At 45.2% G+C, this 16,578-nt stretch overlaps 1 protein-coding gene across 4 annotated transcripts in view; it reads right to left on the reverse strand.

The window, feature by feature from the left end:
* Window positions 1-3,487: 3,487 nt before the first annotated feature.
* LOC132822240 (high mobility group protein HMGI-C-like) overlaps window positions 3,488-16,578 on the reverse strand; it is a 230,093-nt gene continuing 217,002 nt past the window's right edge. For 3 of the 4 annotated variants that reach the window (XM_060835360.1, XM_060835359.1, XM_060835361.1), the window contains exon 6: window positions 3,488-4,107. In XM_060835360.1, coding sequence (XP_060691343.1) covers window positions 4,054-4,107 — 54 coding nt within the window. In that variant the 3' untranslated portion in view covers window positions 3,488-4,053. The remainder of the gene's footprint in view (window positions 4,108-16,578) is intronic. The other variant, XM_060835362.1, reaches the window with a different exon arrangement.

Here is a 16,578-nt window from a genome sequence, read left to right on the forward strand (position 1 = left end):
CTCAGATGCTGCACTTTTGAAATACATACTGAGGTAGTTGTGGATTGTGGCCAAAATCAGTTCAACTATATTAAAAAACAAAAAAAAGTGCTCAAGTGAAGTATGTAAAACCTGACCATGAAAATAATAAAACACAGTTTTTCAAGAGTTTGATGTTCCTGAATTGTTTGAGTTACCTGAAAAAAAAGATTGCTGTCTGATAAAACAATGAAGATGAAAATATCTTCTCACCGTCTCTAAATACTGCTTGCAGTCCGTTTCAAAGCCTACTAAGAGTTGGTGGTCCCCACTTAGCTGCTGCTGGTGATAGGCAGGCGGAAATCAAATGAGGTAAGAGATGTCTCTCAACCTTGGCACTGCCCCTTTCTGAGAGGTGCACACTGCCAGCAGCAGCCGGTTGGGGAATCAACCTAGTTTCTTCCCAGTTCTCTGTGCCCGATGCACCTTAACGTATAAAAGCATCGGATCCCTCTACCGCGGTCTTACTTTCAGCTTGCTGCAGTCTGTCAACTGAGTGACAGCCAGAAAGGCAACAGGGTTGGCAGAGGTGAGCTAAGGCAGCCTCCCCATTTCTTTTTAATCCCCATCAGAGATCCCGTTTTTGAAAACCCCATTGAAAAATTCAAATAAGCTTTCTCTGTTCGTTTTCTTGTTGTTTACAGTTTCAGTGGCGCATCCTGTTGACATCATCAAAAGGGGCAAGTACAACGCTGTTCTGATCTATACACAAGACTCATGGCCTCTCCGATTCTTGCACGGTGGGCCTTTAACTCTTGGCTATCATTCCTCAACGAACAATAGAAATACTAAAGATGGATGGGCCTCGATTCTGCCTGTTTAATCCTGTTTCTAAGCTTCAGAGATGTCCTTCGATGATGTCATCACGCGCAGGCCAAAATTGTTTCCAATTCTTTGAAATTGCTCATCTACACACGGTTCCCGTGATGGGGATAATTGCCTCTCTGAGCAGTAAATTTAGGTCATCCCATACCCTCCTCCCCAATATTGTAATAAAAGCAAGTCAGTAGTCTGCTTGCCATTTATAAACTGAGGTTTTTCTGAACCTCTTCAACCACTTGAAAATTGCGCAATGCGTCTTCAATTGTTTAATACACTCTTCCCACTATTAAATGTTAGTCCTTTATGTTCAAAGTCCTCAGTGGTAAACTGCAGTAAGCTGTGGTATCGAAATCTCTGCAAGGCCACACAGTGTTGGCCATTTATATATAAAAAAGAAACATCTACTGACTACTCCTCATTTCAATTCCCATCTTTGGTTTCCCATAAGTTTCTAGTACTTATCTAGGATTGCTGAACCTGTGATAGTATACAGTAGCTAATTTTTTTGTGGCTATAATATAGAAAGAGAATGAGGCCTAGTAACTAGTTACTTTTTAGCAAGGTACCCTACACTCAAGCACAGACACATTCACACGTAAAATGACAAACCTTATTTCAAAACACATAAAGCTTAAGCAGTCTGCTGTATGACAGGATTTAACAGTGGGCACAAGGGTCTCCAGTGAGTAATACACTCGGCACACCTGGATTTTGGGTCCCCTAGTCTTGCCTGATTTGAGTGGTTGGGAGCCAAACCCAGCGGTGCCATCTCAGCCCAAGTGATGGGTGATGGTTTCATGAGAGTTACACGCATTATGACAGCACTCGTCGTCATGGGAACGCAAACACGGACCCCCTGCCCAAACGTAGAACAGCGTTTCTCTGTATTGTAAAGTTGCAAGGGGTAAGGGGCTGAGTGTTTTGCTTCTTTGAAGGAGGGGGTGCCTCACGTGTAAACCTCAGGTCCATCCCCGTAACTGGTTGAGGACGCTGATAGGGGTGTTCCTGTCCGACTGAGATACACTATGAATGGGGTCAAGAGACCAGACTCTCTGGAGTTTTGGGTCAAATGTTGCAGTAACTGCATGGCTCTGAAACACATCACCATACACAACTGATTAAATCAGAATAAAAATATATACCCTTCCCTTTCCAATGAGGGGAAGGAGTAAATTGGTTTCTTTTCAAATGCTTATTCAAGAGTGTCGAAATGTATAAACAATGCGTTACAGTCCAACAACTCCCAGCTAGTTTGACAGGTGTCATTTCCATGCAAGATATCACTTGTTACTTAAATACATATCACATATAATTTTCAAGAAGTTCCATCTAATATTACACTTTAACCATGATGTCTTTGTCTGCCCTGACCTGTTTTTTTTCTGGCCTTAGCACAAATATACGCAAGAAGTTGATTTTTAAAAAGTTTCCTCTCTGCTTGTCTGAAGAAAGAATGAGGTCAGGTGGGATGGATATGCAGCTTGGTTTTGGGGGAAACCTGGCGGGCGACATTGAGGAAGGCAAAACTGAGGGCTTTGTCGCACAGTCACTCATGCTGTGAAGTGTTCAAAGGCAGTTCATAGTGGTAGAGGTAGCCACAGGAGAGATTGAGACTATCTTTAAGCATTGAGACCCAGCAGAGATGGGAGGGGCTAAATAATTTTTAGGCAATTAGTAGCACCTTGAGGAACTGAAGGGGAGAGACGTATAAGAAGGATCTGTGATGAGGGTCCAGCAATAGATATGTCTTTACTCACTTCATGGAGCACTTGAGAGTTAAATACACTGTGCCAAGGAGGAGATGTTTGGCACTGGGTTTGGGTCACTATAGTCTCACGGAATGATTGTCCACAATCAAAGAATCCCTAGAGTGTGGAAGCAGGCCGTTCAGTCCATCAAGTTCACACTGATCCTCCGAAGAGCAGCCCATCCTTGTAGCCCTTTATTTTCCATAACCAATCCACCCTAACCTGCACACCTTTGGACTGGGGGAGAAAACCCACGCAGACACGTGGAGAACGTGCAAACTCTGCACAGGCAGTCACCTGAGCATGGAATTGAACCGAGAGCATGGAATTGAACCGAGATCCCTGGTGCTGTGGAGCAGCAGTGCTAACCACCGTGCCACTGCAGAGCTTGGTGCAGTGTGTTGGGTGGGCCACTAGGCATGGGTTAGGGTTTGCCTTTTTGTGAAGATTCAAATTGATGCCATTTACTGGATTTCATTTCTGCTTGAACCAATACACCTCTCAAATCTATCCCAGATTATTCAATGGGATTTGGAGCTAACACTAGTCTTCTGTTCCCACCTTCCAGCTCTCCTAATAGTAGACAAGCTTAGCCATTTTTAAAAACAGAATGTGAATAAGTATGTGATTCAGCTAAGCACAACTGATTTGAATCTTGAAAACCTAACTAGAATTTTGTTTGGTTTTACAGAATTTGAAATCACTGAAGAGAGAACCGTGTTACTGAAACCTTTCATCCTACATTCATCAGGACCAATACAAGAATGCCAAATCTCAAACAATCACAACAATTTATATTACAGGAGAAAGGATGCTGATTGTTTGGCAAGTCATCTCCAGTTGGCTGAGGTGTTGCCATGGAGGAAGCATGGGGAAGTCTAGGCTCCCAGCTCATTCAAATCAAAAGTTTCCGGGCTTGAACGTATTTCTTTTGTTTACAGAGCCTTAGAAAGTGGCATTCTTGCGGATATCCTGATGAGTGCAGGTTGAAGCTCTTCGGCAACATGCCTCACTTTGCAGTGAGATACAAACAAGTCCTTTGGTTAAGGCACATGCAATTCCAAAAAACAAAATGGAGGCATAGATATCCCAATGACACCTGTCAACACAGCTAACTAATGTTGTCCTGGTAACCATTTTAAATATGTATTTTCTTAAAGGAAAGGAAGACCCTGTGCCCACATTAAAGAAGATGTAAACTGGTGCTTATTCATTTTCTTAAGTATATGAAACCCACTTAGTTTCCTTCCCAAGGCACCAATGTTGGCACTTGGCAAAGGCTTTATGTTGGTTTTTGAGGTTGCTGTCCAACATGGCAGTGGCACAGTTGAGGCAGAAGGAAACTTATAATTAAAAAAAGACAAAAAAAAATGTTTAAAAACTTTCTTTTTCTGTTGTTGCAATCTTCATGGCTTGCTAGACAGCGGCTGCCCAGCCAATGAGGTAGAATTTTACTGTGAGGTGCTCATTTGCCTCCTGAAGTTGAGGGCTCCTCTGGTCCTTCTGCAGTCGCCTCCTGCTGGTTGGAGACACAAAAAGCAACAGGTTATCATCGCCCATCTCCACAGCTACCTCAGCTCATCTCACTCAAACCTTTGTAACCTGGAGGTATGACTGTAGCCTTTTGCGGGGCACCCATCTTGCACCTTCTGTCAACTTGAGTAATTCAAAACTCTGTCATTTGTACTCTGGCTCACTTTGTGCCATTCACCTCAGTGTTCACTAACTTACATTGGCTCCAGCTTGGCCTACAGACCTCATCCACGTGTTCTAATTTCTCCATGCCCTCACCACTCCTGATCTCTGTAACCCCCTTGAGCCTTACATCCTCTAAGATTAGGTGCAGCATGGTGGCTCAGCAGTTAGCACTGCTGTCACACAGCAACAGGAACCCTGGGGTTTTATTCAAGACTAGAGTGTGGAGTTTGTACCTCCTCTCTGTGTCTGACTGGGTTTCCTCTGGGTGGACCGGTTTCCTCCCATAATCCAGAAATGTGCAGGTTAGGTTAGGATTGGCCATGCCAAATCGCCCCAGAAATGTGCAGTTTAGATGGTTGCGCCATAGGAAATGTAGGGTTACGGGGATGGGGTTGGGTCTGGATGGGATGCTTTTTTTTTACCATTTGTGAGGCTTGGGCTGTACAGGACTTTGGTTAGGCCACATTTGGAGTACTGTGTGCAGTTCTGGTCGCCTCACTTTAGGAAAGATGTGGAAGCTTTGGAGAGGGTGCAGAGAAGATTTACCAGGATGTTGCCTGGAATGGAGAATAGGTCGTACAAGGATAGGTTGAGAGTTCTCGGCCTTTTCTCGTTGGAACGGCGAAGAATGAGGGGTGACTTGATAGAGGTTTATAAGATGATCAGAGGAATAGATAGAGTAGACAGTCAGAAACTTTTTCCCCGGGTACAACAGAGTGTTAAAAGGGGACATAAATTTAAGGTGAAGGGTGGAAGGTATAGGGGAGTTGTCAGGGATCGGTTCTTTACCCAGAGAGTGGTGGGGGCATGGAATGCGCTGCCCGTGGGAGTTGTAGAGTCAGAATCATTGGTGATCTTTAAGCGGCAATTGGATAGGTACATGGATGGGTGCTTAATCTAGGATAGATGTTCGGCACAACATTGTGGGCCGAAGGGCCTGTTCTGTGCTGTATTGTTCTATGTTCTATGTCTATTGGGCATTGCTGGCTGGGCCGGCACTGATAGCCCATCCCTATTTGCCCTTGAGAAGGTGGTGGTGAGCTGCCTTCTTGAATCACTGCAGTCCACTTGCTGTGGGTTGACCCACAATGGCATTAGGGAGGGAATTCCAGCATTTTGATCCAATGACTGTGAAGGAACGGTGGTATATTTCCAAATCAGGGTGGTGAGTGGCTTTGAGGGCAATTTGCAGGGGATGCTGTTCCCAATTGCCTGCTGCCCTTGTTCTTCTGGGTGGAAGTGGCTGTGGGTTTGGAAGGTGCTGTCTAAGGATCTTAGGTGAATTTCTGCAGTGTATCTTGTAAATAATACATGCTGCTGCTACTGAGCACCGGTGGTGGAGGGATTGAACATTTGTAGATGTGGTGCCAATCAAGCGGGTTGCTTTGTCCTGGATGGTGTCAAGCTTCTTGAGTGTGGAAGTGAGGAGTGTTCCATCACTGACTTGTGTCTTGTAGATGGTGGATAGACATTGGGGTGTCAGGAGGGGAGTTACTCGCTGCAGTATTCCCTAGTCTCTGACCTGCTCTTGTAGCCACTGTGAGGCCAGTTGAGTTTTTGGTCAATAGTAACCCCAAGGATGTTGGCTGTGGGGGATTCAGTGATGGTAATACCATTGAATGTCAAGGGCGGTGGTTAGAGTATCTCTTATTGGTGATGGTCATTGCCTGGCATTTGTGTGGCATGAATGTTACTTGCCACTTGTTGGCCCAAGTCTGGATATTGTCCAGTTCTTGTTGCATTTGAGCAAGGACTGCTTCAATATCTGAGGAGTCACGAATGGTGCTGAACACTGTTCAATCATTGGCTAGCACCCACACTTCTGTGCTTATGACAGAGGGAAGGTCATTGATGAAGCAGCTGAAGATTATTGGGCCTAGGACACTACCCTGAGGGACTCCTTCAGAGATGTCCTGGAGCTGGGATGACTGACCCTCTATAGCCACAACCATCTTCCTTTGTGCCAGGTATGACTCTAACCAGCAGAGTCTTTGCCCCTTGATACCCATTTAGCCAGGGCTCCTTAAAGCCGTACATGGTCAAATGCAGCCTTGATGTCAAGGGTTGTCACTCTCACCTCACCTCTGGAATTCAGCCCTTTTGTCCATGTTTGAACCAAGGCTGTAATGAGGTCAGGAGCTGAGTGAAGGGGCCGGAGGGTCAGTGAAGACTCAATGGACCAAATGTCCTGCTTGTGCACTGTCGAGATTCTGCGAGATCTCTGCCTTGCTCCATGTCTGGATACTTGAGCTTTCCTGGTGCATAGTGCTCCTCTAATTTTGGCCTTGCCTTCAGTTGTCCTGGCCCTAAACTCCCTCCATAAACCTCTCCACCATTCTGAATCCCTCTCCTTAAAATCTACCTCTTCAAGCAAGCTACCTGTCCACAAATTGCCCAATTTTCACTTGGTGACAGATTTCGCTAGATTGCACTCCTGTGGAGTGTTTTGGGTCAAGTTACTGTGTGTTGAAGGCACTACAGGAACACAAGTTGTTGTCATTTGATTTGTCCCAAGTCTGAAACAGATTCGTCAGAATTTCTGAATCTGGCTCAGGCTCTAGACAGACATACAAAGATAAACAGCAGAAATAAATATCATCTGTAATGATCTAACACCTTTCCACAATGTACAGAAACATCTCAATGGTCCTATTGTTGCTGATAAATGCACCAGATGTTTCGCATTCAGTAAAATTGTATGATGAATGATGAATGTTGAGTTATGTCTCGCAATCGATATATCTTGTTCATCTTCATGATATCATCACTGCACTGTAGTATGTAACTTGATGGTACGAAGGTCTCATACACCATTCTCCCTCAGATCACTTGAAGTACAACACTCCAAGGCAAGTATGCCACTTTGTTGTGACCTTACAGCTTAATATTAGTCCTAGACACTTATGTGCCTGAGGAATGTAATGTTTGTGTGTGTTAGTTGTAATAAGTAACTGTTGAATTTTTCAATACCACTGTATACATGCCCAGTTTCTTATTCTACGGTAAATAATATGAGCATTGCTGCATCGAGTAAAACACGTGTTGGAGGTAACTCACACTAGTGAAAAGATTAGCATTTTTTTGGAGTATTTTCTGAAAGACATCTTGTTATCGGGAAGCAATGGCCTCGTGGTATTATCGCTGGACTGTTAACCTAGAGACTCAGGTTCAAATCCTGCCATGGCAGATGGTGGAATTTGAATTCAATAAAAACCTGGAATTAAGAGTCTAATGATGACTATGATTCCATTGCCAATTGTCGGAAAACCCATCTGGCTCACTAATGTCCTTGAAGGATGGAAATTTGCCATTCTTACCTGTACTGGCCTACATGTGACTCCAGACCCACAGCAATGTGGTTGACTCTTAACTGCTTTCCCGGCAACAGATGCTGACTAATGATGCCCTCATCCCACGCATGATTAAAAGAACAAAGAACAAATGAGAAGTACAGCACAGGAACAGACCCTTCAGCCCTCCAAGCCTGTGCTAATCATCATGTCCTAACTAAACTAAAAAACAAACCTTCTGCCTTTATTTGGTCTGTATCCTCCTATTTCCTCCCTATTCATGTAGCCATCCAGATGCCTTTTAAATGTCTTCGAGGAGAAAGTAAGGATTGCAGATGCTGGAAATCAGAGCTGAAAATGTGTTGCTGGACAAGCGCAGCAGGTCAGGCAGCATCCAAGGAACAGGACAATCGACGTTTCGGGCATACGCCCTTCTGGGCTTATGCCTGAAGCGTCGATTCTCCTGTTCCTTGGATGCTGCCTGAACTGCTGCGCTTTTCCAGCAACACATTTTCAGCCTCTTAAATGTCACCAATGTGTCCGCTTGCACCACCTCTTCTGGCAGTGCATTTCATGCTCGTACTACTCTTTGTGTGAAAAATGTCCCTTGAACATCTCCCTGAAACTTGCCTCCTCTCAGTTTGAAGCTGTGTCCCCATGTGATTGCTATGTTTTGAATATCACTGAAGCCAGTGGATCATTTGCTTAATAGACACCTCTGGTAAAAAGGCATTACACTGGGTGCAGTATCGCACCGTCCATGTCCTGCTCTGGGTGCAGTATCGCATCGTCCATGTCCTGCTCTGGGTGCAGTATCGCATCGTCCATGTCCTGCTCTGGGTGCAGTATCGCATCGTCCATGTCCTGCTCTGGGTGCAGTATCGCATCGTCCATGTCCTGCACTGGGTGCAGTATCGCATCGTCCATGTCCTGCTCTGGGTGCAGTATCGCATCGTCCATGTCCTGCTCTGGGTGCAGTATCACATCGTCCATGTCCTGCTCTGGGTGCAGTATTGCACCATTTAAGTCCTGCACTGGGTGTGGTATCGCACCAATAAAGTCCTGCACTGAGTGCAGTATCACATTGTCCATGTCCTGCACTGAGTGCAGAATTCCACTATCCACGTCCTGCACCGGGTGCAATATTAGACCATTTAAGACCCTGCATTGGCATTTCAATTACATGGCCCTTGGATACAAACTGAGTGGTATTACAAACTGAGGTCAACTGGGAATCATTAGTTGATGTCAATGTCTCAGAAAAGTAGAGACTCTGAATGGACTACTAAAAGAAATGATGAACAGAACAGGTTTGGTGGTGGGCTCCTGTTCTGGGCAAGCCAGCCCACCAGGGAATTTCTTGAGAGGGACTCACCCCACAACCAGGTCTGTTGCAACAGTCCATCGAATCTCCCGATTACCAAAATGACTGCAATGGAAACCTTTTAGAAAAGGGGCGAGCACTCTGTTCTTTTTTTGACGTTTCAAGCAGCGAATTAGTTTGATTCTATCTTTGCAAAACTTTCCCTTTGCTGCATTTTTGTAACAGATTGTGACGGTGGCCATTGGTGCAGGACCGGCTCAGCTGGCCAGGGGGCGGAAGGGGGTGGGGGGATTGCACTGAAGGGGATGGGATTCCCCCTGCGTGTTTCCTCAGTTTATTTTAGACTTCAGATTCGTGCTCCCCCAAACCCCTTGGGGTTGCTTGATGTGTAGCGATATAACAGAATTTACCACAAAGTACATGGGGAAGAACCAGCCCATTGTGTCTGTTGCCTTTAGATAAGCTGTATTATCATTGTCATAGTCATTAGCCTACCTCGTCACCTCTGCTCTCCCCGCCAACTCCCTAAAACCCCCTGATAATAGCCGGTAATCTGTCTAAGTGTCTAGGTTAGAGTGGTGCTGGAAAAGTACAGCAGGTCAGGCAGCAACCAAGGAGCAGGAAAATCGATGTTTCAGGCAAAAGCCCTTCATCAGGGATAGATGGCCTCTATTCTTGATGAAGGGCTTTTGCCCGAAACGTTGATTTTTCTGCTCCTCGGTTGCTGCCTGACCTGCTGTACTTTTCCAGCACCACTCTAATCCAGACACTGGTTTCCAGCATCCGCAGTCCTTGTTTTTACCTAGGTAATGTGTCTAAGACAAGTTTTATGAAATGCATTGCACAGGACAAATGTCAACCGGGAAATGAAACCCTTGGGCAATTCATGGATGAATCTCAGCAAATTCCTCTCCAAACTCTGAAGGGAGTCAGCCATGATTTGAAGAAGAATCACTGGACTTGAAACGTTAACTCTGGCTCTCTCTCCACAGATCTGGCCAGACTTTCTGGGTTCCTCCAGCAACTTCTTTTTTTGTTGGAGTCAGCAACATTACAAGAGAGTGAAGGGACTGATGCCAGGTTAGACCCATGTCCCTTCTCAATGAGATGTTCACCCACTTGTATGTTGGAGGTACATTCACCTCATGCTCTGGAAATCACTTCTAGAGGTCGATGCTCTTTGTCATAAGAAATTCTGCCTGGCATCTGACCGAACTCTACATTTGTGCATTTTGTACTAATTTAGATTAGATTACTTACAGTGTGGAAACAGGCCCTTCGGCCCAACAAGTCCACACCGACCCGCCGAAGCGCATCCCACCCATACCCCTTACCTAACACTACGGGCAATTTAGCATGGCCAATTCACCTGACCTGCACATCTTTGGACTGTGGGAGGAAACCGGAGCACCCGGAGGAAACCCACGCAGACACGGGGAGAACGTGCAAACTCCACACAGTCAGTCGCCTGAGGCGGGAATTGAACCCAGGTCCCTGGCGCTGTGAGGCAGCAGTGCTAACCACTGTGCCACCGTGCCGCCCAAATGTGCTCAGGTCACCATGTACACATCACAAATAACATAATCCCCACCAAAGACAACCCTATTAAAGGAACATAGCCTCTTGAAGCAACTATTTCTTCAGTATAAGCTACTTCCCATGCCCTGAACGTATCCCTCTGGATCACAAGCCTGCTCTATCACGAGAGAGAGAGAGAGAGAGACAGACAGACAGACAGAAAGAGAGATGAATGGTGGTGGTTTAACCTGAGGGTCACCACTCTGCAGGTGAAGGGAGAGGTTGAGAAGGAGAGTCCTTGGTAACCTCAGCCCGTGCAGGAATTGAAGCTACACCACTGGCATCACTCTATATCACAAACCAGCCGTCCAACTATCTGACCCCCCCCACCCCCATCCCAGTAATTAGGGGCTGTTCCATTTCAGATAATTCTAGTGGCCCGCCTCTAGACTTTTACAATGCCTGCACACCTCTAGCCAGGGGAGAGAACTGAAACAGAATCACAGAATTATCACGGACAGGTGGAGGCTATTTATCCCATCGGGTCAGCACTAGCACTGTGTGATACAGTCAGTGCAAGATCAATGGCATAGGATGAGATGGAATTCCATTTGTATAACCTGAACTCAGAGACTAATGCAAGCAGATCATGGGTTGACTGTAAACCCACATTCTGCTATCCAAAAGTTCAAAATGTTTGGGCTCAAAGACTCCCACATTGAAAAGATGAGCACCGCATTTCATTTCCTCTTGGTCCTTTCCTGGAATGTGGCATCACTGGTAAGAGCAACACTTGTTGTCCAGTCATGACTGTCCTTGGACTGCCCTTGGTCATGCCCAGTGTAGGGGAGTCCAGAACTAGAGGGCTTAGGTTGAAGGTGAGAGGGGAAAGGTTTAAAAGGGATCTGAGGGGCGACAGAGGGTGGTATGGGAATGGACTGAGCTGCCAGAGGAAATGGTGCAGGCTGTTACAATTACAACATTGAAAAGTCCTTTGGCTGGGTATATGAATAGGAAGAGTTTAGGGGTATATGGGTCGAGAGTGTGGTGCTGGAAAAGCACAGCAGGTCAGGCATCATCCGAGGAGCAGGAGAATCGATGTTTCGGGAATGATGAATGGCTTTTGCCCGGAACATCGACTCTCCTGCTCCTCGGATGCTGCCTGACCTGCTGTGCTTTTCCAGCACCACACTCTCGACTCTAATCTCCCAGATCTGCAGTCCTCACTTTCACCTTTAGAGAGATATGGGCCAAGTGCTGGCAAATAGGACTGGATTAATTTCAGATATCTGGACAGCACGGACAGGTTGGACCGAAGGGTCTGTTTCTGTGCTGTACATCTACATGACCTTATGCTAGTCTAGAAAACTAATGAGACAATAGCCTGATCTTGAGCAATAAGAGTGGGTTAAATCGTAAGGAGCTACGAGGAGGGAGAAATCTTAATTTGATAGAATTTTACATTGAATTTCACAGTGATTTCGTTAATTAGTCTGTCTTATTAAGGTTCATGTGCCTATGTAATTAGAGGGGGTGAGTTAGCTCAGGTAGATTCGGAAACTACACTAAAAGATGTGGCTGATTCGCAATCTTACAAATGAATTCAAAATCTGTAGCAAATAAACACTTTCTTAAGAAATAAAAACCCCTTGGGAAAAGTGGTCTAAACGTGGATAACAAGAGAAGTGAGGTGGACTTACATATGAGCCTAACTGGCAGGTTCCTGTACCAAAATGACACGAATGAATCAACTGGGTTTTTACAAAAAACTTTCAGATTCATTTTTACTCAAATGATAAAGAGCACAACGAAGCTCTGTACCAGAAAATTAGCCCGTTAAGATCAATAGATTTACTTGATTCTTTATGTACCACATTTCAAAGTAATTAATTGTACAATACGCGACAATAAAGGATATTCTACTCTGTACAATGAAGTGTTAAGATAGACAGATAGAACGCAGGTAGGAAGAAGCTGTTCCCAATCATTAAAGAAACAAGTGAGAAGGTACAGATTTAAAAGAAGGAAGGGTGATGTGAGGGAATGCTTTTTCATCTGCAAGTAGGGCATGGAATGCACTAGTCAGTTTATCCATTTGAGCAGGACATTGGAGGATTATTTGGATAGAAATAGTGTGCATGGTATGGGAAAACATCTGGAGATTGTCACTGGGTAATGATGCTCGTTTGAATAGCTGGTCCAGATGTACTGAATGGCCTCCCTCTGCTATCCTGTGATGCTGTAGGGATAAGCATTACAATACTATTTCAACATTCTGTCACGGTCATTCTCATTTCAGTCGGTTGAGCCCCTGACGTTCTGATTTAAGAGCTGCTTCCACACTCCCTTACAAAAGCAAACTCCCAGCTGAAAAGACTTCGTTCTCGAACAATGCCACCATTTTATTTGAATTGCTGAGGTAATCTCTGCCTGGCTGAGGGGGTGCTGCATTGTCGTGGGTGCCATGTTTTTGTGTGAGACGGTATAGGCCCGGCTTTCTCAGACATCAAAATACCCCTTGGCTCTAACTGGAGGAAGGCAGTGTTGGGGTGATACCTCTCCCTGGGGAACCTCTAGTGTGGAGGTCCCAGTGTTGGACTGAGGTAGACAAAGTAGGAAGTCACATGACACCAGGTTATGGCCCAACAGGTTTACTTGAAATCACAACGCTCTGAAAGCTTGTGATTTGAAATAAACCTGTTGGACTATAACCAGGTGTTGTGTGACTCCTGACTTGGGGAATGTCTGACCTAATGTCAAATCTTTCTGATCGCCACATTTCAAAGTAATTCATTGCTCGTGAAGCATTTTCCCATGGATTTTGAGTGATGCAAACATAAGCACAAATCTTCAAGTCTTTCTCTCAGGTTTGAAAGTCAACTCCTCTCTTATCTCCTTGGGGCAGGCTGAGATTACTTTGTCAAACATGGATATCTTTCACTGCCAATCCCCTCTTCGGAATAGACACGCCTTATCAAAATGGGCTGGCAGTTTCACATTTGTGATAAATTGCTCTCATACAGAGAGTAACAGATGCTTCAATGGGGGAGCTACAATATTCAAGACCCACCTACTGCTGGCTTCTAGTGCTGTTCCAATTTTAGTCGGAGTTTTAACAAAGTCTTGTCATTCTTGTCTGACAGGCCCCCTGGTGCGCTGTTAACAATGGGCATAGATTGGGAGGTCAGGGATCAACTACATAACCAAGGCATTGCACTGAGGTTAAAGTGTAAATCAAAACAGCATTCGGTGGTGACACTGAGTGCAAATTGGACAGGAGGGGGAAGAGAGTCAGGGATGTTAACAGGTCAGAGTTCACCATGTTCTGGCCATTGAGTCACTGTTATCACTAAACCGTGTCAGTGGGGCTCTTGTGGTGTAATGGTAGTGACCCTGTCCCTGAGTCAGGGAGCCCACGTACATGTCCCACCTGCTCCACAACATATAGGAGCAGAATGAGGCCCATTTCACCCATCAAGACTGCTCCATTGTTCAATGTGCTTCTCAACCCTGTTCTCCTGCATTCTCCCTGTAACTTTCCATTTCCCCCTTACTAATCAAGAACAATCTCTGTTTGAAATCATGCAATGTAACATTGTCTCTAAACAGGTTGAAGAGGAAAATTTAAATCAAGCAGTGATGAAGAGAGCAGGCAACAGAAGTGTAACACATTCTTGGCACAATCCCACAGTCATAGGGCTGCTAGTCACATCACACAAAGGGTAATAGAGTGCGGTCAAAGTTACAACAGTCCAGAAGATGTGATACTGAAAAACCAAATCATTCCTCTCGTGGTTAATTAAGCAAATGAGACAATCCAGCAATGGAACAGTTCCAGAAAAGGAATCATAGAACCTCTACAGTGTGGAAGCAGGCCATTAAGTCCACACAGACCCTCCGAACAGTAGCCCAGCCAGACCCCCTACCCTATTCTGCATTCCCCTGGCCTGCACATCTCTAAACACTATGGGCAATTTAGTGTGGCCAATCCACCCAACCTGCACGTCTTTGGGATGAAACCTGCACAGACACTGGGAGAATGTGCAAACTCCACACGGACAGTCACCCAAACCCAGGTCACTGGTGCTGTGAGGCAGCAGTGCTAACCACTGAGCCACTGTGCCACCTTGCCTCTGTTTTGATCACCAGCTTGTACTGGACTAGTATTAAGAGTGGGTTCCAATTGGCTTCAATGCCACTATACTACAGAGAGGATTTAAAAAGCCTGAAATAGATCTTACAGCTGGGTGCTCTCTAAAACGTGTGGGTGTTGGTATCAAGTGAGGAGAGGGAGGTTTAGATGGTGATAAACATTGCAGTCAAATAGCACACTAAAACTCAGTCAAAGTCAGCGATTTGAGCACAGGGTGAATGTGTACAGAAATAACATGTGAGTTCAATCTACACCCGTATTGTATTAGGAGTAAAAGTACAAAGTAACTGCGACCAACATATTCATGGAAGTTTTAACCAGCAGACTGGGAAATTTCACTCAATTAACTTTGTCCAGTATGGAGACCACATCGAAAACACAACTTCGTTCTCAGCTAGAATGTCATGCACAGTCCTGGGTGCCACGCTTTAGGAAGGAGGTACACGAATTACAGTGAGTGCAGGAAAGCTTTATGAGACTGGCTCCAGGCATCGGAAGCTTCAGCCACGAAGCCAGACTGGAGACGTTGGGACTATTTTTCTTCCATAGAGTCAAAGAGATGTACAGCATGGAAACAGACCCTTCGGTCCAACTCGTCCATGCTGACCAGATATCCCAACCCAATCTAGTCCCACCTGCCAGCACCCAGCCCATATCCCTCCAAACTCTTCCTATTCATATACCTATCCATATGCCTCTTAAATGTTGCAATTGTACCAGCCTCCACCACATCCTCTGACAGCTCATTCCATACGCGTACCACCCTCTGCATGAAAAAAGTTGCCCCTTAGGTCTCTTTTATATCTTTCCGCTCTCACCCTAAACCTATGCCCTCTAGTTTTGGACTCCCCCACCCCAGGGAAAAGACTTTGTCTATTTATCCTATCTATGCCCCTCATAATTTTGTAAACGTCTACTAGGTCAAACCTCAGCCTCCAACGCTCCAGGAAAACAGCCCCAGCCAGTTCAGCCTCTCCCTGTAGCTCAGATCCTCCAACCCTAGCAACATCCTTGTAAATCTTTTCAGAACTCTTTCAAGTTTCACAACATCTTTCTGATAGGAAGGAGACCCAGAATTGCACGCAATATTCCAACAGTGGCCTAACCAATGTCCTGTACAGCTGCACCATGACCTCCCAACTCCTGTACTCAATACTCTGACCAATAAAGGAAAGCACACCAAACACACTATCCTATCTACCTGCGAGTCCACTTCCAAGGAGTTATGAACCTGCACTCCAAGGTCTCTTTGTTCAGCAACACTCCCTAGGACCTCACCATTAAGTGTATAAGTCCTGCTAAGATTTGCTTTCCCAAAATACAACACCTTGGAGGAGAATACTAAGAGAAGATTAGGTTCAAGGTTTCAATGTGAAGCCTGGAGAGATTAGAAATGGAGAAACTGTTTCCACTCACAACAATTCAAGAATGAGAAAGCCGAAGTTTTAATGCAGATATGACTTACAAAAGAAGTAAATACGAGACTTGAATGAAAACTTTGTCATGCTGCAGTTTGGGAACACTCTGCCTGGAAGGCTAGTGGAGGCAAGCTCAATAAAAGCATTCGAGAAGCAAGAGACAATTATTTAAATTGAAAGTGTGCGGGCTGATGAGGAAAGTGGAGGCGATTGGCAATAAGGCAGGAGACTCATTTGGAAAGCTGAATAGCCGTAACAATTCTGTGAATTCAATCACACCTAGTGATTTTCCTCGACCACTTCAAACCAAGTACAACGCTGTTGATCCAGCCAGAAATTGAGGATGGTAGCAGCTCTCTATCCATCCACATGTTATTAAGACCAAAAGACCATCAGACCGAGAAGCAGAAACAGGCCATTCAGCCCATTGAGTCTGCTCCATCATTCATTAAGATCAAGGCTGACTCAATAACCCTCAACTTCATTAGTGTCATAGAGGTGTACAGAACGGAAATGCACCCTTTGGTCCAATTTGTCCATTCCGACCAGATATCTTAAATTAATTTTGTTCCAGTTGCCAGCATTTGGC

Source organism: Hemiscyllium ocellatum, chromosome 14 (assembly GCF_020745735.1).
Source record: "Hemiscyllium ocellatum isolate sHemOce1 chromosome 14, sHemOce1.pat.X.cur, whole genome shotgun sequence".
In the NCBI taxonomy this organism is placed as follows: Eukaryota; Metazoa; Chordata; class Chondrichthyes; order Orectolobiformes; family Hemiscylliidae; genus Hemiscyllium; species Hemiscyllium ocellatum.